General features: G+C 34.9%; 1 protein-coding gene across 6 annotated transcripts in view; it reads left to right on the forward strand.

The window, feature by feature from the left end:
- Positions 1 to 24,730, forward strand: part of LOC126734085 (E3 ubiquitin-protein ligase RNF144A) — a 246,320-nt gene that overhangs the window by 204,034 nt on the left and 17,556 nt on the right. For all 6 annotated transcript variants that reach the window (XM_050437620.1, XM_050437613.1, XM_050437609.1 and 3 more), the window contains one exon: positions 11,202 to 11,481. In XM_050437620.1, the coding sequence (XP_050293577.1) occupies positions 11,202 to 11,481 (280 nt within the window). The remainder of the gene's footprint in view (positions 1 to 11,201; positions 11,482 to 24,730) is intronic.

The raw sequence follows: 24,730 nt of genomic DNA on the forward strand, positions 1-24,730 counted from the left end.
TTGTTGCTTCTATTCAGACTAAATGCCAACTAAAAATACATTCTACTTTTAAAGATTTCAAGGCAACATTAACGTGGTTTATTATGCCAGATATAACTAGTATCTCCTCTAGCCGGCATGATAGGTCAATCTTCCTCTCTTACTTGTCCATTTTCATGTAATTTGAGCACAACTTCCGAACTGCAAAAAACCATTGTAAAATTCTGGGAAACTGAGGAAGTAGGCTCTTTAAAAGCTCTTTCAAAGGACGAATTAAAGTGTGAAACTCTTTTTACACATTCTACTCAAAGAGATTCTCAAGGTCTCATTGTCACTTGGCCTTTAAAGCAAGCTCCAGAGAAATGCTTAGCAAAAAACAAAACTTTGCAAGAGTATTATATAAATTTTATGAGTGAGTATTATACATTCAATCATATGTCCTTACAAGAAGGTCACTTAGCTAGCCCATCCGATCCACCATAACCGATCGCAGATGTACTAAACGCAGTATGCTCTCTTTAACCGCTAGAATATTTTACCCACTAGGTTTTTTGAGTCCTTCCACTATAATATCCAAGATTTTTATGCAGCGACTGTGGTCGGAACGATTCAAATGGGATGATCCTCTACCGTTATCATTAGCAACGGAGTGGAACCGTTTTCGCCAGGATTTGGAAAATTTAAACTATCTTGAAATCAAACGTAAAGTTCTCTGTGATAATCCCTCTGAGATCCAGCTTCATGGATTTGCAGATGAATCAGATAAAGTTACGAAACTTACGGTGCTTGCCTCATATCTATCTATCTTCGTTCAGTCGGTCAAGATTCATCTGCAACAGTAAATCTTCTATGCGCTAAAACCAAGGTAGCCCATATCAAGTCATTGACAATCCCTAAACTAGAATTATGTTAGCTAGATTAGCGCACAAGGTTTTTAAGTCCAGTGGTCTAGATTTCAAGAAAGTTATTTTTTGGTCGGATTCGTCCATCACATTGGCATGATTGAAAACTAGGCCTAACCTTCTGAAAGTGTTTGAAAGCAATAGAGTCGCAGAAATCCAAATGTTAACCGAGACCTTTGAGTGGAAATACGTTCCAAGTCAAGATAATCCTGTTGACTTTGCTTCTCGAGGTTTACTTCCCGTCAATTGATTGAGACATTTAGTTGGTGGCATGGGCCTTTTTGGCTATCAGAACCCGTATCCAAATGGCCATTCTTAAAGCATCACGTAGAGGAGCTGCCAGGTCTAAAGCCCTTCAAGACCGCGACAGCGTTAGCCACTGTTTCTAGAAACTGTTTTCCATTCGAGCGATTTTCTTCTCTTTCGCGATTGCAGAGAGTCGCTTCATTCATTTTAAGATTTAAGGTGTCAACTTCAACCATAGAATATAAAGCTTTCATTTCCTTAAAGGAATTGCGTCAAGCTTCAAAATGCGTTCTATATGCCTCACAAAGGCAAAGCTTTCCAGCTGAAATCTTACAATTAAGTACGGGTAGAGCTTTGGCTCAGAGCAACCTGTTGAGTAGCTTAAATCCCTTCATAGATACTGATGCTTCAATTCGCGTGGGCGGTCAGTTAAATTACTCTGATTTACTAGTTAACACAGAACAACCCCATTCTTCTGGATTCTAAGAATCATTTAACCAAATTGATTTTTGAAAATTACCATCAAAATTTACTGCATCCAGGGCCTCAACTTTTACTGTCTTCCATTAGGGAAAGGTACTCACCAATTTCAGGTCGAAATCTAGCTCGATGTGTAACTAGAAAGTGTCTACAGTATTGGGCAAGGCATCTGTAAGCCATCCCATTATGGAGGATTTACCGCGAGAAAGGGTAACGCCTTCAAGTCCGTTCCATGTTACGGGCATAGATTACGCAGGGCCGTTTTTAGTTCATAATAGTTCGTAATGTTCGAGTCGCCCGTATGAAAAATGTTATATAGGAGTATTCGTGTGCTTTTCAACGAAGGCAATTCATTTAGAATTGAGTTTAAGCCTTTCATCTAACTCTTTCATGCAAGCACTACGGCGCTTCGCATCTAGGCGAGGAAAACCTTTAAAAATATATTCCGACAACGATACTACATTCGTAGGAGCTAATCGTGAGTTAGGTAAATTTTTGCAACAAAGCTAAAACGAATTAATAAATCAAAGTATACAGGAAAATATTGAATGGTCGTTCATCCCTCCGTATTCTCCTCATTTTGCGGGGTATGTGGGAAGCAGGCGTGAAGAGTCTTAAACATCACCTTAAAAGGGTATTAGCGGATGCTCGATTAACCTTTGAAGAATTTGCGACCGTTCTTTGCCAAGTAGAGGGAATCTTGAACTCAAGGCCTCTTTGTCCTTTATCATCCGATCCCAATGATCTCCTTTCTTTGACCCCGGCATCATTGCCGTGCCAGACGAGTCCGTGAAGGATCAGAAAATCAACCGAATAATCAGGTTTCAGTTGATTCAGAAAACGTGTCAGCATTTTTGGCGCCACTGGGAACGAGAATACTTAGCTGAAGTACAACAACGATGCAAATGGAGGACGAACACTGGACAACTCTCTGAACGAGCACTGGTTCTAATGAAGGAGGATCGCACTTTTCCAACTAGTTAGATGCTAGGCGGCATAGTTTCTTTGCATCCTGGAGCTGATGACGTTTGCCGTGTGGCTTCTATCCTGACGGAGCATGGTATCGTGAAAAGGAGCTTCTCCAGAGTTTGCCCACTTCCAGTCGATTTAAAGAGTGGGCCCTTTCAAGGCGGGGGGCATGTTTCCGCCAATACTATTACAAAAGCTGGCAACCTCTCCGATGTGCCTCATCTCGACGTGGACCCATGGCTCGCTCGAATGTTTGGTAGCGATTTTATTTGTCCTCCAGTCTTGATTTTATGGAAATAAAGTTTATATTAAACTTAAATACAGTACATCAATACAACTAAACATTACATTGCACAATCGGGACTGCAGCTCATGGATGACGCGATATTACATACCTTGAAAAAGTAAAGTATCGGTGAGCAACTATTTTACCTTTTTGAATGTAAATATGTAATGAAAAAATAATGTGTATTTATTAACGCCATTTATCAGAATAATGCAGTATATGTAAGAAACACTTGGGTTCATTATTTTTTAATAATTTAATATAGCGGCCTTGCCGACCGAGCCGAGATCCAGGAACTCATTATATTTGTTTATGTAACGATATCGTTTTTTTTTGATGTTTCAGTTTTAAGATTTGGGCGTTTGGTTGTTGTGTTTAAAAAGAGTGGATGAGAGTCTTACGAGTTTAGCCATACGAATAAGTACCTTATACAATTTGATAATTATTTTATGTCATTATATTGTTTTGTTTTGAGAAGTATCGCGTTTTATTTTGTTTACAAGTCAGAAGTGGGATAAGAATTTAAACTGGGAATTAACCGACCTCCTTACAAAATGGGAAAAACTCATAAAAAGGGCGAAAAATCGAGTCGTAGTCGCGACCGTGAGCCTCGCAGAAAACTTACCCGTGACTCGTCGTCGTCGAGTAGTACGGACAGTGATACAAAAAAAAACAATTGAAAGTGCTTAAAAAACAAATTGACGAACTTAGAAATAAGCCGTCGACGTCATCCGCCACAGACGCCGCCGCTTTGTTTATTAGTGACGAACAAGCGATTCCGATATTTGATTCCTCAAGGGATGATATTAGTATCGAAACGTGGGTGACTAAAGTGGACACTTTAGGTGAACGATATAAGTGACGAGTACGTTATAAGGATTATAGCAAGCAGACTTAAGGGACACGCATGGCAGTGGTATTATGAGCAGACGAAAAACGACGTGACGAATTTTTAATTGATGCTGTAATTGGAGGTATTAAAGACGAGAATATTGTTAGAACGATACGCGCGGCTCAAATACAAACTGCTGATAAACTTTATTGCTATTTAAACACATTAGGTTGTATGCCAAGTGCAGGTTTAAAACAAAAATCTGTAATTTTTCAACATAAATCGATACCGATGGAGTCGCAAAACTTTAATGTAATTCAACCTTTTCAAAAAAAAATACAATACTCGTGTTATAACTGTGGTATAAGTGGACATAGCAAAGGATTGTACGAAGAAACCATTAGAATGTTTTAAGTGCAAGAAACTAGGTCATATTTCCCAGAATTGCCCTATAAAAGAATCAAATGTTAATATTGTACAAAATCTGGTTCAAAGTCTACCTAAACGAGTGGTACACATTTTTATTAAGAAGGCATTTGTGAATGGTCACAAATCACGTTGCATGGTTGACGCGGGTAGCGATAAAACTCTTATAAAGAAATCTGTTGTAAAGAAATTTAATCTAAACAATATTTTTACTAGAGAGAACGTTCTTCGAGGCTATACAATAAACACTTTATTTTCAAACAAAAATGTACGTATTACGATAAAAATTGCCGAAGTTTCTTGTGTTGTCGGTTGTCGACGCAGTAATTATAGAAGATGTTTATTTAAACCAAGAATTTTGGTCGGACGTGATTATATTGAACAGCCACATGTTTTGATGATAAAGGAAAATACCTCTGTTACTTTTAGAACCTTGCCGGTACTTAAAGAAGTTGTCGTGAATGTTGTTGATTGTTTATGTAATTCTGCGCTGAGTGTAAACGATCTTTCTTTTGGATCCATTGATGATTCAGATAAACTAAGGTGCTTAAAAATATTAAATGACTTCATTGATTGTATATCTTTTTCTTTAAAATGTTTGGGTAAAACCTAGGCAGTGAGCATGGAAATAAAGACAATAACTGATACTCCCATTGTTTATCATCTATACCGTCTACCAGAAAAAGAAAAGGTTATATTACGAGAAATGATAGCAGAATTACTGAAAAATAATATTATAAGACAATCAAATTGACCTTATGCTAGTCCAGTAATTCAAGTAAAAAAGAAAACTGGAGATTATCGGCCACTAAATTCAATAACGATTAAGAAGAGAAGTATTTTACCAATGATTGATAAACAACTTGATCAATTAGGAGGTGCATAGAAATAATAGTTGAAAATATAGTTGAATAGAAATAAATATTTTACATCTTTAGACTTGGTTTTTATCAAGTGCCCATGGAGGAAAATTTGATTGAAAAGACTGCCTTTGTTACGCTCAATGGATACTTTGAATTTTTACGAATACCGTTTGGTTTAACGCACCAGCTGTTTTCCAACAACTTATAAACAATGTATTAGGAAACTTGAAAAATACAGTTGCTTTCCGTTTACAGATGACATTATTATACCATCCGTTACCATTGACCAAGGACTAGAGAGGCTAAATCAAAATTTAGAGAACATAATTTGACTTTGAAGATAAGTAAATGTTCTTTTCTTAAGACAGAAATATCATATTTAGGACGAGAAATAAGTGCTCAATGAGTGAAACCTGGTAAGGAAAAAGTAAAAGTAGTTCAGGATATGCCGGCCCCCACTAATATAAAACAGTTAAGGCAGTTGACATAGACAAGTTTGATAAGAAAACATGCCAGATGGATATGGACAAGTCCTCAAAAGAATGCTTTTAAACAAATCAAAAGGGCATTTACAAACGAGCCAATCCTTACTGTATTTGATCAAAAGTTAAGGACCGAGTTACACACCGACGCATGTGCGATAGGTGTAGGAGCTATATTACTGCAAAACAAAGGTAAGAACACAGAGTGACGGTCTCATCAAATCCATATAATTTATTTGTAATGACTGTAATGCCATTTACATAGGGCAATCGGGGAGAAAATTTCCACCTGAATAACAGGGATACTGACATGATTGAAACTAAATCGGCGTTTGCAAATCATTCAATCCTCACATGGTTTTTCTTTAGCTCAGGGAGCGGATATTTTGCATGAGTGCTCAAAAGACAAAAAACTAGACTTGTTAGAAAAAATGGAAATAACTAAAGCTAAGAAGAGCCCTGTCCTTGTGTGTGTGAACGATATTTTCACGGTTGAACCTTACCTCATTTATAACAACCTCTCTTGAAAAGTCTTTTCCTTTTCGATTTTAGATATTAGTTTTTGTTAAGATTGTTCCCCATGTTTGATTATGTTACTTGGTGGCCTATGGGTTAGAAGCGCGCCTGTGAATCTAAAGGTTGCTGGATCGTTCCCCACTGCTGACATTTTTACTTTTTAATTTTTTTATGATTTTTATCTATGGTGGGAATTCTTAATTTAACCTAGCTTTTCTTTTGTTGTTAGTTGTAATGTGATCTGTCTAGGTAATGAGTTTTATCATAATTTATAAGCGTTCTTTTTGTGAAAAATATCTTAATGTATTTTTTTTTAGGCCTGATGATGCTCCGATAGGAGCGAAACACGTGTAGCTTTTAAAAAATTATATGGATTTGATGAGACCGTGACTTTGTGTTCTTACCTTTGTTTTGTTTTCGTTTGGTCTCTTAGAGAAAAATGGATGACGTTTCTATTATATTACTGCAGTTTGACTTAGAGGGAAAACAACACGTAATATCATATTTCAGCCAGCAGACAACAAATGATTAAAGACAATATCATGCATATGAACTGGAAAGTATGGCAGTGGTATTGGCCTTATGGTATTTTCCAGTATATCTATTGGGAATACATTTTATCTAGATAGATATCGATTTTGTTCAGATAGAAAACTGAACATATTAAGATAAACAAAGATTTTTCTAATTTCCTCGAAAACGAATCGACCGATTTATAGAAATCAAACGTCAAAATAAAAGACTTCGATCTTTTCACGTATTTCGGCGTTTTTTTTTAAACAGTGGTTTCCATAAATCCGTGGTGGGAAGTTTTCAAATGAACACCCTGTATATAAATATATATACATATATACATTAAATCATCCTGTACCTTAAAGACGTGCTAATGTTTAAGAGGGTGATTCCTGGACCCATTTTAAGAAAAAAAGTTCCTATGAACATATGTCCTAAACGTCTTAACTTTTGAGATACAGGGTGATAAAGTTTTAAAAAAAAATCAGTTTTTTAATAATAACTTAAACAATATTGTTAACATGTTTTATGAAATTTTCTACATATATTCTATGCATCAAGAAGCATTTTTTGATGTGCAAAAAAAATTTTTTCTCTGTCAGTGGCGTCCCTACAACTTTCCTACGTCTTCTATTGAATATTTTTAGTGAAAAAAATACTACGCCCCTGTTTTTTTTCAAAATAAACATTAATTTTAAAATCCTAAATTATTTTTTAGCAAATTTGATCTCTTGGTTTTTTTTCCGTCCGACGCATGGTTTTTGCTTAAAAAAATAAAAACAATTTTACTTCCCTAAAAATCTGATGCGGTGTTCGGCGATTGCAAGCAAATTAAGGGATCAGATTTATTACAAGAAGTATGAACAGTTAAAAAATTTTAATAATTTAAGAAATTCTCATGTTTTTAATGCATTTAAAAAGTAAATGGGAGTAAAAAAGTGCCGTAACACGTCTTTATTTAACGCAAATAAAGTCGTGAAGTCAGTCACCTATGCATGTTTCTTATTGCTCCTTGCTATGGGCAACGAGCTGTGATTTTAAATGTCAAATTGTTAAAAACCATCACAGCGCATCATTTATTTGATTTTTAACTATTTATTGAAGTTATTTCGTTTCCACGCTATTTTTCTGAATATCACTAATGGCAAATTTCGTATAGTTTCGTACCATCGGCGAGGCTATGCCTATGGTAACGCAACAGAAGCCAGATGTATTTTTCAGTAAAGGTATCCGAATCATGTCCTACCAGATTAATAATCTGACATACTTAGGGAAACTGATTGTTGCAAGAAAAGTACTCCGAAAGGTAGACCTTGAACTATCAGAACCCCTGAAATTGAGAACGCGGTGCTACAAGCAATCAAAGAACACCCTGTAGACAAGACGTACGAGGAAGATCGCTAGAACTGCATATCTGTCATCAAATTGTTTGGCGCATTTTGGTTGATTTTTATTATACCCATAGCATATTTTAAGAGTACATGCATTACTTTCCGGAGATTTTCCGCAGCGAGTGAACTTCTGTCATTGGGATCTCCAGAATATTATACTAAATCCGCAGTTTGAGTCACAGATTTTGTTCACAGACGAAGCAAATTTCTCTCGGAACGCTATTCAAACTTTTCATAACAATCATTTCTGGGCAGAAGAAAACCTCCATGCCATAACAGAAACCCATTTTCAACACCAATTTTGGGTTAATGTTTGGGAAGGAATTATTGGTGATTACCTAATAGGCCCATTTTTTCTACCAGAGCGCCTTGATGGTCGGTCATATTTAAATTGCTCGAAGAAGAACTGCCTGAGGTTCTTGAAGATGTGCCACTTCTGTTAAGAAATCGAATATGGTACATGCACGATGGTGCCCCTGTTCATTTTAGTTTAATTGTCCGAAACCATTTAAATACCGTTTATCCGAATCGATGGATCGGTCGCGGACGCGGAGTACCACAACAATGGCCAGCAAGATCCCCCGATCTCAATAGTTTAGATTTCTTTTTATAGGCGTACCTGAAAACATAATAATAATGGCGAAATACGCCGGGAATATTTGAACGTGTGCGTAATTCCATGCGGAAGCATGTCTACTTAAGTGAAGGTGGCCATTTTCAACAATTTTTGTAATCAGTGTAATTAAGATAAAATACATTTGAGCCGTTCATTTAAGCTTAGTTTCATTAAATAAAACTCGTTTTTTGCACTTAAATCCCTGTTGTTTTCAAAGTAAAATTAGGTACGTATTTCAGAACTAATTGCCAATTGATATTAATTATACTCAATAGCTCAAAAAAGGAAAAAAAACATTTAATGGTATTTAACACCAACAATTTTTTTTAAGACAACAGCTATTGCCATCATCAATGTTTATGTAAAAGAACGTCATTTATTCATGCATAACTAGATAAAGAAAAATTTGACATTTAAAATCACAGTTCGTTGCCCATCTCATGACAACGAGCAATAAGAAACATGCACTCCCATTTACTTTTTAAACGCGTTAGAAACACGAATATTTCTTCTTCAAATTATTATTTATTAAATTTTTTAACTTTTCATACTTCTTGTAATAAAGCTGATCCCTTAATTTGCTTGCAATCGACGAACAAACTTTCACACCGCATCAGATTTTTAGGGAAGTAAAATTGGTTTTATTTTTTTAAGGAAAAACCATGGGTCGGACGAAAAAAGACCAAGAGATCAAATTTGATAAAAAGTGATTGAGGATTTTAAAAATAATTTTTATTTTTAAGGAAAAGCAGTGGCGTGGTATTTTTTCATTAAAAATATTCAATAGAAAACCTGTAGGGACGCCACTTGCAGAGAAAACATTTTTTTTGCACATCAAAAAATGCGTCTTGATGCATAGAATACATGTATATAATTTCATAAAAATGTCTATAATATTGTTTAAGTTATTAATTATAATATTTATTTCTACTTACAATAATAATATTAATACTTTTATGAATTAAACTAAAGTCCTTTATTTGAATAGCCCAAAAAATAATACATATAATATGTGTAAACAGGAAAGTGGCTTTAATGCTTATGGCGGCGAAGTCTAGCTACAGTAGCTATTCACACTTAACCACCAAATTTAAATTACAACAAATTTAAAAGAAAATCTCTATATCGGAATTAGTTTTCATAAAATATAAATAATAGGATCTTTAGCTCTAATACAATACAAAAAAAACAATAATGAAAACAGAAAAGTTGCTAAAATGATAACAACGTACACAAAATAAAATTATGTACAATAAACTAAAATTAATCAAATTTGCAAAACAACATTACTTTTCAGATTTAATATAATTTAATTTTATTTGGATAAAATAAGCTATTTATATATTTTCTTAAACTGACCATGATTTCAAGCCTTTGTAAAGGAATTGTAAACTTAAATAGTAATAGCAGCAAGCAATAAGTAGTAATAGCAAGCCATCACATTTCTACGGGCTTCCTAAAATACACAAAAAAGGGATGTCTATGTGCCCTATCACCAGCGCCAGGCATTCGGCAACATCGAAATTTGACAAATTCATGTCACGTTTCTCAAGGACTCCCTTGTATGAAACTCAGCTCATTTCGTCAAACTCGTTTAGAAACACCAATAAGCTAGTAAGCTTTGGTGTTGAGAGTCTTACAATGCACACAAATCAGTACAATTTATACAAATGTGCCCATCGGATAATTTCTTAACATTATCAGGGAAAGAAGATAAGATGCAACACTTGCAGAACGCACTGGTCTTCCCGCTACTGGAGGGAGTGATGGAACTTTTTGAAGTTTGTCTACTTACAAAGAATTCCAATGGCCTCGTTCTTACCTCCAGTAGAGTACCATTCAGCCAAGCCTCAATTTTACGATGGAGTTTCAAATTATCGCACAGCGATACACACCAAACAATACCTCCATTACAAGTCCTATGAACCTGTTTCAATAAACGTGGGAATCGTTAAAACCCTGTATATGAGGGCAGCCACAAAATGTAACAGTAATGTTAATCTCAACGGGGAAATAGAAAACATACATGGAAGATCATTGTATGGAAGACCAAGCCAAAATGCCTATTCGACACCAAGAACTGTATATACCAAAACCTCTAGGAATGTGGCAAGTCGTACAAAGACAAGACAAAGCGACCACTGCAAGTCAGGACAACAGCATATCCAAGTACACCCGAATAGAAGAGGCTTCCCTATCAGGAATGTAGAACACACTTGGTCCAATGGACACAACATAGATTAGAAAGAAGTAAAGATTTTGTGCAAGGAGCAACATTCGGAACAAAGAAGACTCCTGGACGTAACTTCTACCACGCAAAACCAGCCCAGGAATCTTCAGCCAGCCCAGTGTGCGCGCCCATCAAGTATGCTATACTAAAGTGAGTAATTTTGGTGTCTCCCAAAAGTATCAATTCATTTACCGTAGTTATCATACTGGCGAGAATTTCACACAATTTGTCGATTGTAGCAGTGAGTTGCAATAAAGTAGTCGATAGATCGTTGCTTTAATATATCCTTGGCCGTTAATATTTTTAAGAACAAATATTTAAAATTACATTTAACGAGGTTATTCTTAATAACAGAATAACTTATTTAAATTTATATTTATGTCAATAACAAGACCCCCACCTCCCGAATCTTTTTATGTAAAGTGTGTATGTAAAATATTTTAGTAAACAAATACTATTTCTATTTTCAGGTCGGCTTCAAGTTCGTCTTCGATAGGGCCCCTTCAGCCGCAAAACAGGCTTCGAGTAGCACCAACTAGCGGCCACTCACGCCTGTGCTCGCGTTGCTCCAGCCTCCTCACGCTTGCTTCCGGGTCCAGGTATTCCCTCGATTCCGTGAACGGATTTACGCGAGTTCCGACTACTCCCGAGGAAACTTTGCCTCCTATATTATGCAAACTGTGCTTAGATGAGGTGCCTCTTCTGTGCGTATCGAGGATACGGCAGTGTGACTGTGCCTTTTGCTTGAAAGTAAGTAGTATAAAAGATTTATTCTTGTGTCAGACTTGTTGACAGAAAAGTATTTAAAATTTGATTTCAAATACCGCAAACAAGCATTGCATAAATTATGGCTATAGTCGATAGAAAAAGAAAAAGCTTTAAAAAATTTGCAAATACGTACAGGGTGGCCAGATAAGAATGCAAAGTGCTGTATTTTGGAAACTATTCGTCGTAGAGACTTGCGGTAAAAAATTTCATGACTAAAGTGGCCAAAAGAATATCGTGAAAAATATTTTTAGATTTTCAAGATGGTCGCCAGGGGGCGTAACCGCCATATTAAATTTTTAAGTGATTTTTCACTGAAATCTACCCAGTAAATGTTACGAAAAAATATATGTTTTTTAAAGCTCAGCTTTACTCGAGTAATTTTTGTTTAGCACTCTATTAAAATAAAGTGATGACGTATCTATTAAAATAAAGTGATGTGTAATTCAATGTTTTTTTAAAATAAACAGCTGTAACTCTTAAATCACTGAACGGACTTTAACAAACTGGGTCTCGATGGAAAAAAAAATTGCTCCATCAAATCCATCTATCTGAGATATGTCTAGTTCTTAGTAGCGCCGCTAGAGCGCATTTTTTGATCTAATAACAGAAAATTGCAAAATTCTCTAAAAAATTAAATGCAATAATATGAGTTTTTTTTCATAAAAATGTAGTAAAACGATAGCTAAATAGGCCAGTGAAAACCGTATCTCGATATCTTATTCGTAGCCTGAAATATCGAAAATAGAATATTTAGTTATCATATAATTTTAATGCCCCTACGCTATTACCCCGATATTTATTGTTATATATTTGTCTTTTTTCAAGATTCAGTGATAAAATGTCTTAATTTAATAATTTTTAAATATTCTTGGTTCGAAAAGTTTAAAAAAAAAACGCGTATGGGCATAATAACAAAAATTACCAATTTTGAAATAAAACTAATGCCTCCTTAAATGCTCGAACTATCTTCCATCAAACTTAAGGCATTGTTGGAGCCGCTTATGCGTAGACATTACAGGAGCTTCAATTTCTGCTCTTGACAGGCTGTAAATGGCTTCTTGTATTCGTATTTTCATGTCGTCTCTAGTTGTTGGTTGAACTTGGTAAACAATATCTTTCAACCGACCCCATAGGTAGAAGTCCAAACAGGTGAGGTCTGGGGATCGGGGTGGCCAAGGAAATAGACTTCCTCGCCCAATCCACCTCTGTTGAAATCTTAAATCTACATGTTCTCGCACATTTCTGAAAGAGATTTTGAGAAATGTGCTGGGCAACCGTCTAGTTGCAAAAACATATTTTCGAAGTCGAAATTATACCCATTTGTAATGACGTCATTTTTGTTTATCTTTGTTTAGCATATTCCAAACAGCGGCGACAACAAACTTTTGAAAAAAATTGGTGTCTGATGATTATTCATCTTCTATATACTAGGTTATGTGAAATATCCGTCACTGTCAATCAAAAATATTGGTTTGTCAACTTGTTCTTGAAAGTTATTTCGAAAAGTGTTAGATAATGCCTAAAAAAAGATATAATAGGTATAATGAACAATCGCAGCTGATGATTTTAAATATATTGGCTTTTTTCCAACTGGAAAAGGAACAAGTCCGAAACGGAATTGCACTTCAAATTGAGAATGTGATACAGCGAGCCGCAGATGCAACAAAATTGAGCACAACAACGATCGCAAATATAAAGAAGAATGGGATAAAATCAGATCAGGATTACGCAGCCCGTATATCTTCCAAGCAAAAGACAGCAAAAACCAAAATTACAACATATTTGAAACATAGAATTCGGGACACAATTTATTCTATGTACGCCAGAAAAGAATATGTAATATTGGCAACAATAAGAGAAAAGTTCAGGGAAGAAATTGAATATTTTGAGTTTTCCATTGACTCCTTAAGAAGATGGATCAATAGTATAGGCTTCAAGTGGAAATAATCAAATAACAGAAAATATTTGATGGACTTGCGAAATATTGTTCATGAAAGAACCAATTTTTTAAGGGAGTATATCAAAAATAGAAATGTAGGTCCGGAAGGTTTTACTCCAGTTTTCATTGACGAGGCGTGGATTTTTAGCAAGGGATCATTTCGTAGTAGCTGGCAAGATGACACCAAGCACACGTTAAAGTTATGTTCTAGAAGAATGATTTCTAAAAGAAGAGAATTGAATTATCTTTTATTTTTAAGGAAATCGTTATATCGTGGTCCACGCCGGAACCCAAGATGGCTTCATCAAGGGTGCAAATTTAATATTCAAGACTGGATTAAAGACGGGAGATTATCATGACAATAAATGGTTCCAAATCTTCCCCAAAGTCATTTATAATCATGGACAGTGCAAGTTACCATTCTGGTTTATTAGAAGAAATCCCGAGAAAATTTTGGACAAAGCAGAGACTGACCGAATGGTTGAAGAAAAAGAATATTGGCTTTCCAGAAAAAGCCATGAAAGATAAAATATGAAATATTGCACGCAGAAACTGCCCTAGTGAAAAAAAGTACTTCTTTGATGAATATGTTGTATATGTACTAAATTTCTATAGATCATTGGCAAAAATATGTTTTTCATACAGAAAAGGTAATTGAAAAGGCTTGGGAGGCAATACAAGTGTGATGCCTATAACATTCTGCCACTTGTGATTACGACTGACGAAGGCGACGATGACGAAGACAATATCTCTGATTTCAGTTCTGACTCTGACAATACTGACGAGATTGATTAAGCTTTCTTTGTTCTAGCAAATTTTATTTTATGATCATCGTTTAAGTATTCAATCATATGCAATTTCATTAACTTGGTAATGCAATATGGCGTGTTTTTTTTTGAGTTTGTATGTTTTATTTTTTGGAATGGTATTTTCATTTTAATGTGTTAACATATTCCTTCAAGCAGCATTTTTTTCATGAACAAGTAAATTAAATTGTCAGTATTTAAATTTTTCCCAGTGAGTTAAAATAATTTTATACCATTATTTATAATTTTTGTAAGCTCGGTTTTGTTACGTCTACTGCTTGTGCCGAATTCTACTTTTCAAATATTTTGTAGATTTGGTTTTTGCGGTCTTTTGTTTGGAAAATATATGAGCAGCGTAATACTGATCTAATTTTATCCCATTCTTCTTTATATTTGCGATCGTTGTTGTGATCAATTTTTTTTGCATCTGCGGCTGGATCTATCACATTCTCAACTTGAAGTGCAATTCCGTTTCGGACTTGTTGTTTATGTCCCATTATTTATGAATAATTATAATAATATTTGTTAATTGTTAAGTTTGTTAATAATACAATAAATACTACAAGATTTTTTTAAATTTTTTGGGAATGAAAGTATATACACGAATATAAAAATATAATAATATGCTGCTAAAATAAATCATTTGTTAATTTCTGAACGTATAAAAATACATGACAGATTATTAATTTCTGAAGGCGATGGTAAAGTTTCTAACCTAATATTGATTGGCAAAAATATCTACGCCATACGTTTTTTCTCACCTGGATGACGTAACTACAAATGGGTATAATTTCGACTTATCTTCTAATAAAAGAGGCAATTGGTTCACCAGAAAATTAAGAAATACGGCACCATTTAGTGGTTGATTAAAGAAATAGGGACCTATAATAGTTTTGCCCAGAATGCCACACCACATTGAGACTCAAATGGCCTTGATGTTGGACCTTCCGCAACCAGTAAGGATTGTTGTCACACCAATAATGCATATTATGCAAATTAATGTTTCCATCACTCCTAAAAGTGGCCTCATCTGTCCAAAGAATTTCGGATAAAAATTCTCTATTTTCCCTAAGGTGCAATTCACACAGAACGGGCGTATGGCGGGGGCGTGGGACTGGCATGGAGCTGGAATGGAGGGGGCGTGGCGCGCACAATTCACATAGAAAGGGATTCAATGTGATTATTGTCATTTATTTGTTACTTACATAACTGTGTAGTAAAATTACAATGCTTTCGGATGACGAAGATGATCAAGATATGTTGAACCTTGTAAATTTAGCTAACATTCAATGGCAGAGGAGTTACTGAATACATCCCTTGTGATTAGATAAAGAAAAAACTGGTGGTTCGTTTAATGTTATGCGGGACCTCAATATGTACCCTGAATATTTTTAAAGTTTCTATCGAATGTCTGTTCAATGTTTTTATAAAATACTAGTAAGGGTTTAGTAAGGGTTAATATTGAGAAGAAACCTACAAATTGAAGAGAACTTGTCAATTCAAAGGAAAGCTTGTTAATAACGCTGACCTAAGTTGAAGAAAATATATTTAAGTGAATCTATTTCTGTTTAATCTAAAAGAACAAAAATAACGATAATGTTACCCTAATTTTAATTATTGTATTGTATAAATTTACTCAAATGAAATTCATCCGTGTTCCTGTGCGGTACTGAATCTAGATTTCTATTTACCGAATCTTCAATCCAAGATTGAGAACTATCCATTGAGATAGTAGAGGCTTCAGGAATGGTTGAGGATAGTAGTAATGGTTGAGAATGGTTGAGGCTCGGTAAATTCAAAATTCAAATTTTGAAACGCCGCTTCTGAACAAAATTCCTGGACTTAAAAACGCCAAGTCTGGGTCAGGAGGATCGATTGTGGCATTCGTTTTCGTGCTGTTTTGAATCTCCAGCAATTGTTGTTTTTTTTTAAAGTACTGGTAAGCTTGCTGGTTGGGCTCATTAATAGCGGTTGAGGCTGCTAACTTCTTTTTTTTTAAATCATCTTTCTGTAATAGTGTTTTAGGTGCTCTCATTGCTATCGGTTAATCATCGATAGACGTACTGGAAGATGGTATAGGTGACCGAGAGGAACGATTGGATAGAATGTTATAAGGTGAGAGTACATCAGCATTGGAGTTGTCTTTAGACTCATTAGAATATGACCCCGTTTTAGCTGCATGGTGGCTCGATGATCGCGTCGGCAGACTCTTGATCCACGTTGCTCTTACAAGACTTGTAAGAGCAACAAGAGGATCCAAAAAGGAGAGATGTGGGGCCAAATAATATTCTTTGACTCGTTTTGTTCCTTGTCCTGATTTTATTTTTAATTTGGCTTTATATTTTGAGTAGCTTCCTCGTATGTTTTTCCAGCGGTCTTTACACTCGGTTACTGAAACAAAAGTATAATTTCTAATGTAAATACAAGTTTAAACATCATTTGTTAATAAACACTGCTTACTACACTTACCATTTTCACTGAATTTATTTGATATTTTTTCCCATGCGTGATCTTGTGCACTTCTATTGCAGTAATCTGACCTTTTATGGTCGTATAGAACTGCATACTGTTGCACGTCTTCACAGAACTCGTGTTAAATAAATAATCATCCCTCATTTTACAAAATAGACAAAAAGAAGCAATATAAACCGCTGTTTGGTATATGGCATTTACCACTAGTGTAGGCCACTCGTGGCGTCGAAGTGACGTGGTGGTGGCGTGACTTATCACGCCTGTGCCGCGCCATTTCTATCTGTAGTGCCCCATAAGCGAACATGCAAGTGGCACATGCGTCTACCACGCCAGTCCCACGCCACCCCCATACGCCCGTTCTGTGTGAATTGCGCCTAATGCTGCCCAACATCCAATGACAATAATCTAATCGTCGGTCAGTCTCCCTGATTCAAGGCTTGATGTAAAACCATGTGATATGGGAGCAGTCTAAAAATTTTAAAAAAATACATTGCGAAATATGTAAAGTAGTATTTTTTGTGACATAAAAATTTATCTGTGATCCTTTAAAATGTTTAGAATAGTAGTACATGATATACCCAACGCGCGAGACATTGCTCTCAGACTAACGTAGGAATTTAATTCCACGTATGCTAAGATATTAATAATATTGGCTTCCCTTGTTCTAGCCGAGTGTCTTCGCAACTGAGGTCGAAAGCTGCCAGTATTACGCAAATTTCGCACTAAACGCGGAAAAATTCTGGCATCGCGTAAACTCCGCTTTGGATATCGAGCTCTGTATACCCTTTGAGCCAATGCCGCATTTTGAAAACATTCAAAATATACCGCAATCATATAAAGAGCTTCATCATTTGTAAAAGGCATTTTAATAGTTTTAACGCTTTACTTATGTGTGCGAACACAAATTGGACTGCTTAATTTTAATATTTGTTGACAAGTTGATTGTAGGCATTTGTTTTTTCCTCCATGGCCTACTCTTCAATATTCTGCCTACCTTGCACTTGCATTTTATATGCATTGATTAATATGCCCCTACGCGTTTTTTTTTTATTTTTTGAACAAAGAATATTCCAATTTATTGAAAATTATTAAATTAAGACATTTTACCATTAAACCTTGAAAAAAGACAAACATATAACAATAAATATCGGTGTAATAGCGTCTTATTAAAATTTGATAACTAAATATTATTTTTTCGATATTTCAGGCTACGAATAAGATATCGAGATACGATTTTTTCACTGGCCTATTTAGCTATCGTTTCACTACATTTTTATGAAAAAAAAGTCATATTGCATTTAATTTTTTAGAGAATTTTGCAATTTTCTGTTAATAGATCGAAAAACCCGCTCTAGCGGCATTACTAAGACCTAGGCATATCACAGATATGCCGGATTTGATGGAGCATTATACTTTTCTATCCGTAAAACTTGTACCACGGTCACTTATAATACGCGTAGGGGTACCAATAATCGTTATCCCGTTCTCCAACTTTTTACACATTTCTGCTTCGGTTAGCGTTTTTAAAGGATATATCCGAACGTAATTGGTAAAAGCGTCACAATAATTAATGCGTGTTTAAATCCATCCGCGGTAATTTTAAACGGGCGAACACAGTCGATATGGATTGTGTGAAATGGTATATTTATGTTTTCGATAGGATTAAAAATTATTTAAAAAAGTTAAGCAAATTAAAAGTTATGCAAATTAAACATTTTGAAATATACTTTCGAACAAAGGAGGACATTCTTGGAAACCAAACTAACTCTAAACTTTTCCAAAGTTTTTTCTCGACCGACGTGAGATTGTTAACGTGGCAAATATGCCCATACCCATGTCGTGGTAAATACGGATCAAGGAGAGTCTATTACATTTGGGTAAGTACATAATAACGGCAATAAATTTTGACCATTTTTAAGAATTTTACGATAAAGGTATTCACCTTTTATTATAAAATCGCTAACAATAGATTCTCCTGCTCGTACTTTAGCAATAATTGATTGAGTTTCTGGCTCTCTTATTTGTTGTAATTCTAGCCATGTTCCCTCATTAATGATATTAATAGCGTGCGTCGCCAATGACGGATTCCGGCTAAGAAAATCTACGTGAGTTACATATTTCCCCTTTCAGTACTCAATTTTGAAGTCAAAATCTTGTAAATAAACCAAAACAATTTTAAATTTTAAGCCTAAAAGGTAAACTTGAAAATGTTTTACAGCATTGATTATCGCCAAAGTTTCAACCTCGTAAGAGTGGTATTTGGGCTCTTCGGTAGTGGTTCGCTTGCTGAAGTAAGCAACTACTTTTAGCTGATAATCGTGTCTTTAGAATAAAATAGGTCCATATCAGAAAATTCACTTTTCTTAGTCAGTTTTGTAATACAAGCGATTCTTGCGGCAAATTCAGGGATGAATTTTCGAATATACCCTGCAAAGCCCATGAACTGACGGACCTGCTTAACATTATTAGGAATTGGGGAATTGATGAAAGCGTCAACTTTATTATGTCTAGATTTGATGCCATGAGCGGAAACATTTCTGCCCAGATAATCTACAGAGGTTTTAAAAATCTTAAATTTTTTGTTTAGGGAAAAACCGGCCTTTTTTAATGCTGTTAAAACTTGCTTTAATGAAATTAAACCCTCCTCAATTGTCTTTGATGGGATCTAAACGTCATCCATATAGGCTAAAGCTACCGTATTTTTTAAGGAGTCCAAAGTTTTATGAATAGCTCGCTGGAAGTCAGCGGGAGCATTAGACAGACCAAATTGGACACGCAAATATTCGTACTGACCACCTGGGGTCACGAACGCGGTTTTGTCTATGGAATCTTCCGCAATAGGGATTTGATGGAACCCCGCGGTCATATCGAGCACAGTAAAATATTTTAAATGTCCAAGGCGACCAAGTTGATCGTCGATAAGGGGAGCGGATATCGATCTTTAATAGTGATTCTATTTAAGACCCTGTAATCAAGAAACTTATAATCAACACATAAACGATCGCTTCTGTATTGTTTTTTCACAATTCGTTTGTCCGTGCTTTGTCAGCTAGAATGAAAGAAAATATTAAATAACCATAATAATCCGGATTTGTTTATGTTTATGTTAACTGGCAACTGAAGAGAGGATGTAAGTCCAGAATAGGTATTAAAAATATAGTTTTGTGACGGGTCACGCCGAGTTTAGTTCTTTTAATAAGTAAACGTTTTCTGTTGTCGATAATATAATTTTGTCTTTTTTTTTTAACTTAAACCTTACATAGCAGCGGTGGGATAGGCTCAAGTTTTCGAGTTGTGTATTGTATTGAATTACTCCGGCTTACTCTTGTTGTTGAAATAAGATTTTCAACTATTGTTAATAGTTATCTGTTTAGTATTTAGTGAAGTTATAAAATATGAAAATCTAAGCGAAGTAGATCGTCTTCCTCCAGCTCGTCCTCAGAGAGTTCCATACAAAGGAGGACAATTAGAAGACTGAAAAGAAAGTTAAGTAAGCTGTCACAACAAGTAAGTTCAAGTAATAGTAGTCGAGTTTCGTCTATAAACAATTATTCAGCTTTTAATGAGACTGTCATACGATATTTGACCCGAGTGCTGAGACGTTGACAGTTACTAAGTGGATTCAGAATGTTGAAAAACTAGCCTTTTATGACTGGGATGAATTATTATTATTAAGACTAGCTACTAGTAGATTTCGGGGGAATGCTCGCCGGTGGTATGATAGTGCTAATATAGCTGGTTCGGGTTGGGAAGATATTAAGAAACAATTAGAAGTTAATTTTTCAAGAACTATAAGATTTGGTAAATTATTAAAAGAAGCCGCAAATTTTTCTCCTTTGACAAACCAAAATTTAGGAGATTATTGTTTTGAAAAATTTTCAAAGTTAAATAAACTTCACTTGTCCATTCCTAGTTTGTTCCAAATTGATAGTGTTATAGAAAGTATCACTGACAAAAATGTAGCTTTAGCGGCTAGAGTTGCGAATTTCCAGTCTATTGGGGAACTATCAGTTATTTAAGTATTGTAGGAAATGTTAGCTCTAAAAATAATAGTTTTAGTGTGCTAAAATCTAACTTTCCGCCAACTAAGAATGCTTTTGAACCACGCCCGTCAACTTCTTATGAAAATAAGGTTAAGGAACAAGAACGAAAAAAATAGTGTGTTTTAACTGTGGTGGTGACCACTTTTTAAATCAATGTAGAAACCCTAAAGTTAAGTGCAGGTTATGTAAAAAATTCGGACATACTAGTGAAGGTTGTAAACTGTTGATCGGAAAAGACAGTAAGAGTGTTGCTGTTTGTGACGTTTCTGATAAGGTTGCTAAATTATTTCTGAAAACGGCACGTATTAATGGACATAAAGTTAAATGCCTTATTGATTCTGGTAGCACCTGCACCCTATTGAAAGCATCAATTGCTGAACATTTGAAACTTACTATAGTTAGTGGATCTTCTAAAGCATTAAAAGCATTTAATAATAAGTCAGTATTAATCAATGTGGAGGTGGAAGTAGTGGCGGCCACTGTCACATCTTTAATATTAGATGATTGTCAGCTAAGTTACGACTTACTACTGGGTGTTGATTTCATTCAACATATCGTACTTAACACAAATAGAAAAACTGTAAGTCTCAGTTTGTTAAAACCACTTTGTACGGCTGCCTTGAATGGTTTTGATGTAAACCCAATATCTGTTAATACGATAGATATATAGCCATATCCCTGGATATGTTAAAAGTGAGCAAGGAAGTGAAAGAAGATGAAAAATTAAAGCTAGTAGCTTTAATGAATAGTTATCGTGATTGTGTTTCATTTTCTTTAAGAGACCTTGGTAAAACATCTGCCACAAAAATGACATTAAAGTTAAAATGTGAAGAACCAGTAGTTTATAATCCTTACCGGATGTCCGTTTCTGAGAGATCAATTTTACGGGAACTTATTAATGAATTGTTGTCCAATAAAATAGTCTGTGAATCTATTTCACCCTATGTCAGTCCGGTTATTTTGGTGAAGAAGAATACTATGAGAATTCTATTGAAATAACAGCTTTTATAACGCCAGAAGGGCATTATGAATTCCTAAGAATGCCTTTCAGTTTAGCGAATTCTCCTACAGTTTTCCAGCGATTAGTTAATAACGCTTTAGGAGACTTGAAAAACACTATAGCGTTTCCATACGTAGATGACATAATCATTTCAAGGAAAACCTTCGACCAGGGTTTAGAAAGTTTACAACTGGTACTTTGCGCTTTACGCAAAAATAATTTAACGCTAAAGTTAGATAAATTTGAATTTTTCAAAATATCTATTAATTATTTGGGTAGAGAATTAAGTAAAGAAGGTGTACGTCCAGGGAGTCAAAAGATAGCTGCTTTAGTACATATGCCTTCACCTAAGAATGTAAAAGAAGTAAGGCAATTTTTAGGACTGGCAGGGTATTTCCGGAAATTCGTACAAAACTTTGCGTATATTGTTGAACTACTAACGCGTCTTACACGCAGAGAAATCCGATGGTCCTGGACTAATGAACAAGAAGAAGCTGTAAATAATTAAAAAAAACATTTGTCATCTAGACCTGTCTTATCCATATTTCATCAAAATTTACCTACTAAGTTGCCTACTGATGCCAGTGCTATGGGCGTTGGAGGAATCCTGATGGAGGGAGTAGCTAAGGATAAAAAGGTTGTGGGTTATTTCAGTAAACAAACAACTGGTGATCAGAAGTGTTATCACTCGTACGAATTAGAGACATTAGCCGTAGTATTGTCTTTAAAATTTTTCAGAGTTTACCTAGTAGGAATCCAATTTAAAATAGAAACAGATTGTAACGCATTACGAACAACATTTTCAAAAAAATATTTGATTCCTCTAGTTGGACGTTGGTGGTTAGAGGTACAAGACTTTGATTTCCAGATAGAATATCGCTCAGATAAAAATATGCTACATGTGGATGCATTAAGTCGCCTGCCTATGTTGGAAAAGAAAGAAGAAGAAATTAGTGCAATAGATTTGACTGAATCTGATTGGATTGTAGTGGCGCAAATGCAGGATGAGAAGATGAGAAAAATAAAAAGAATCTTATATTAAGGAAGAAGTCTATTCTGAAGTGGAGTCAATATAATATTGAAAAGTTAGTAAGCGAAGTCTTTGCTCCACAAATAAAATGTTAATCCTCTAATATGCAGAAATGCCGGAGTGATGCATTTCGGCAAGTGTTCGTGCCATCATCAGACTTGGGTTACTTAACACACACACAAATTGTCTTTTAAATTCTCGAGAGTTTGATGTTTTAAAATACCACAAAATAAAATCCATTTAAATAAAATTGTGCAGTTAACAATACAGTAATGTAATCATAGTGTTTTTTTGATAATACAGTAAAACAGTTGTTTAAAGCTTTAGTACAGTTAGTACTATTTATTATTTCATTTTGCAGTTTGTGAAATTTGGATAGTTTGTTTTACTTTTGTACAGTTTGTACTAAGACCGAAATTATAGCGCAGCTAGCGATGTATATTTAGAATTATTTGCAGATGGCCAATTTTGATAGAATTATTGGCAGTTTACATTTTCTAAGTTATTTCGCAGTTGGCGAAATACCTAATTTGTGCAGTTGGCATAATGTTGGTTATTATAAGTCGCAGTTTGCGATATCTTCCTTAGTGAAGCGTTTGCAGTTTGCAAACCTATTTGTAAAATTGTATACAACTGTCAATATTTCTACTAGACTAGGGAATAACTTTAAATAATATTACATTTAGTTGTTGACAGGTAATGTTAGTAAGTTTAGTCTAAAATGCAGTCTGCAAGAAAAAAAATCTTAAATAAGATGTTAGATATAATGTTTTAAATTAGCTTCCTGAGGACAGGACAGAAAGCAGGATGGCCGAATGTAAGATTTTCTAATTTTTATTTTTTTATAAATGTACCATTTATTTTAAATTAAGAAATACGTTCTCGTTTGTCAGCTAGAATGAAAGAAAATATCAAATAACCATAATAATCCGGATTTAATAAACCAGCCTAGCTTTCAATAAATATCGGGTTACCACTTGAGGACCGTGGGTCGGTGTCGGGCCATATTTTACTTTGCCTGACAGTCGTCCATCCTGCATTTGTTTCGTCCCGAAACAACCTTTTCTCCAAGTTGACCAATCATCCTGTATCTCAACTCATCAGAAACCTGCAGACAATAAAACTATCGTTACACCGAATCAAAGACAATATAATTTACTCGGGCCAAAATTCTAATCCACATTAATTTATACCAATATTCATTTGACATATGTAGAATACAACATTGTCAATCTCTTTTTCAAATCATTTCCAGTACCTACTTTTGTAACTAGAAAATGCGACAACATTTTCTCAAACAGGGTTCTCTAACTCATACTAGAGCAATCCCACCAGCTTTATCCAAAACCAGGATCTACCACTTAGTGTGCTATACCATGCTTTAACCATCAAGAATAACTCAACTTCATTTAAAGCAAGAATCAACACTAAGATACTTTACACAACCTTATTAACACTCTTCATATTACAGCTTTGGCTAACACCATAGAATAACCAGACAAATAGAAAAATACTCCAATGCATTGTAAATGGCACCTATTTGGACACCCAACTCGATCAGCTGGGACGGTAGTTGGGCGGCCAAGGAATTTCGCTCGCGATGCGAGCTGCTGATTTTCTAATTAGAATAATTTTATTATAGAATGAAAATTTAAATTAATTTCGCATTATTTCATTACAGTTGGGGCATTAAATACGCACTAGTATTATAATTATCCCATCGGCATTTTTGCAATGTGGTTTTATTTTATTGATCTTGATATTTATAATTTTTAACAAATGAGTTTATGTTCGAATTGGTTGAATGAAGCAATTTCATAAACCAATTTTTATTATAGTAGTGCCTCAGAATTTAAAGAGAGTCGCTTAGAAATTATTATTAAATAGAAAATTTCATTTATTTTAAATTTTTAAATAATCGAACTTAATTTGTGGACTAGG

This window comes from Anthonomus grandis, chromosome 1 (genome assembly GCF_022605725.1).
Source record: "Anthonomus grandis grandis chromosome 1, icAntGran1.3, whole genome shotgun sequence".
NCBI classification, from domain to species: domain Eukaryota; kingdom Metazoa; phylum Arthropoda; class Insecta; order Coleoptera; family Curculionidae; genus Anthonomus; species Anthonomus grandis.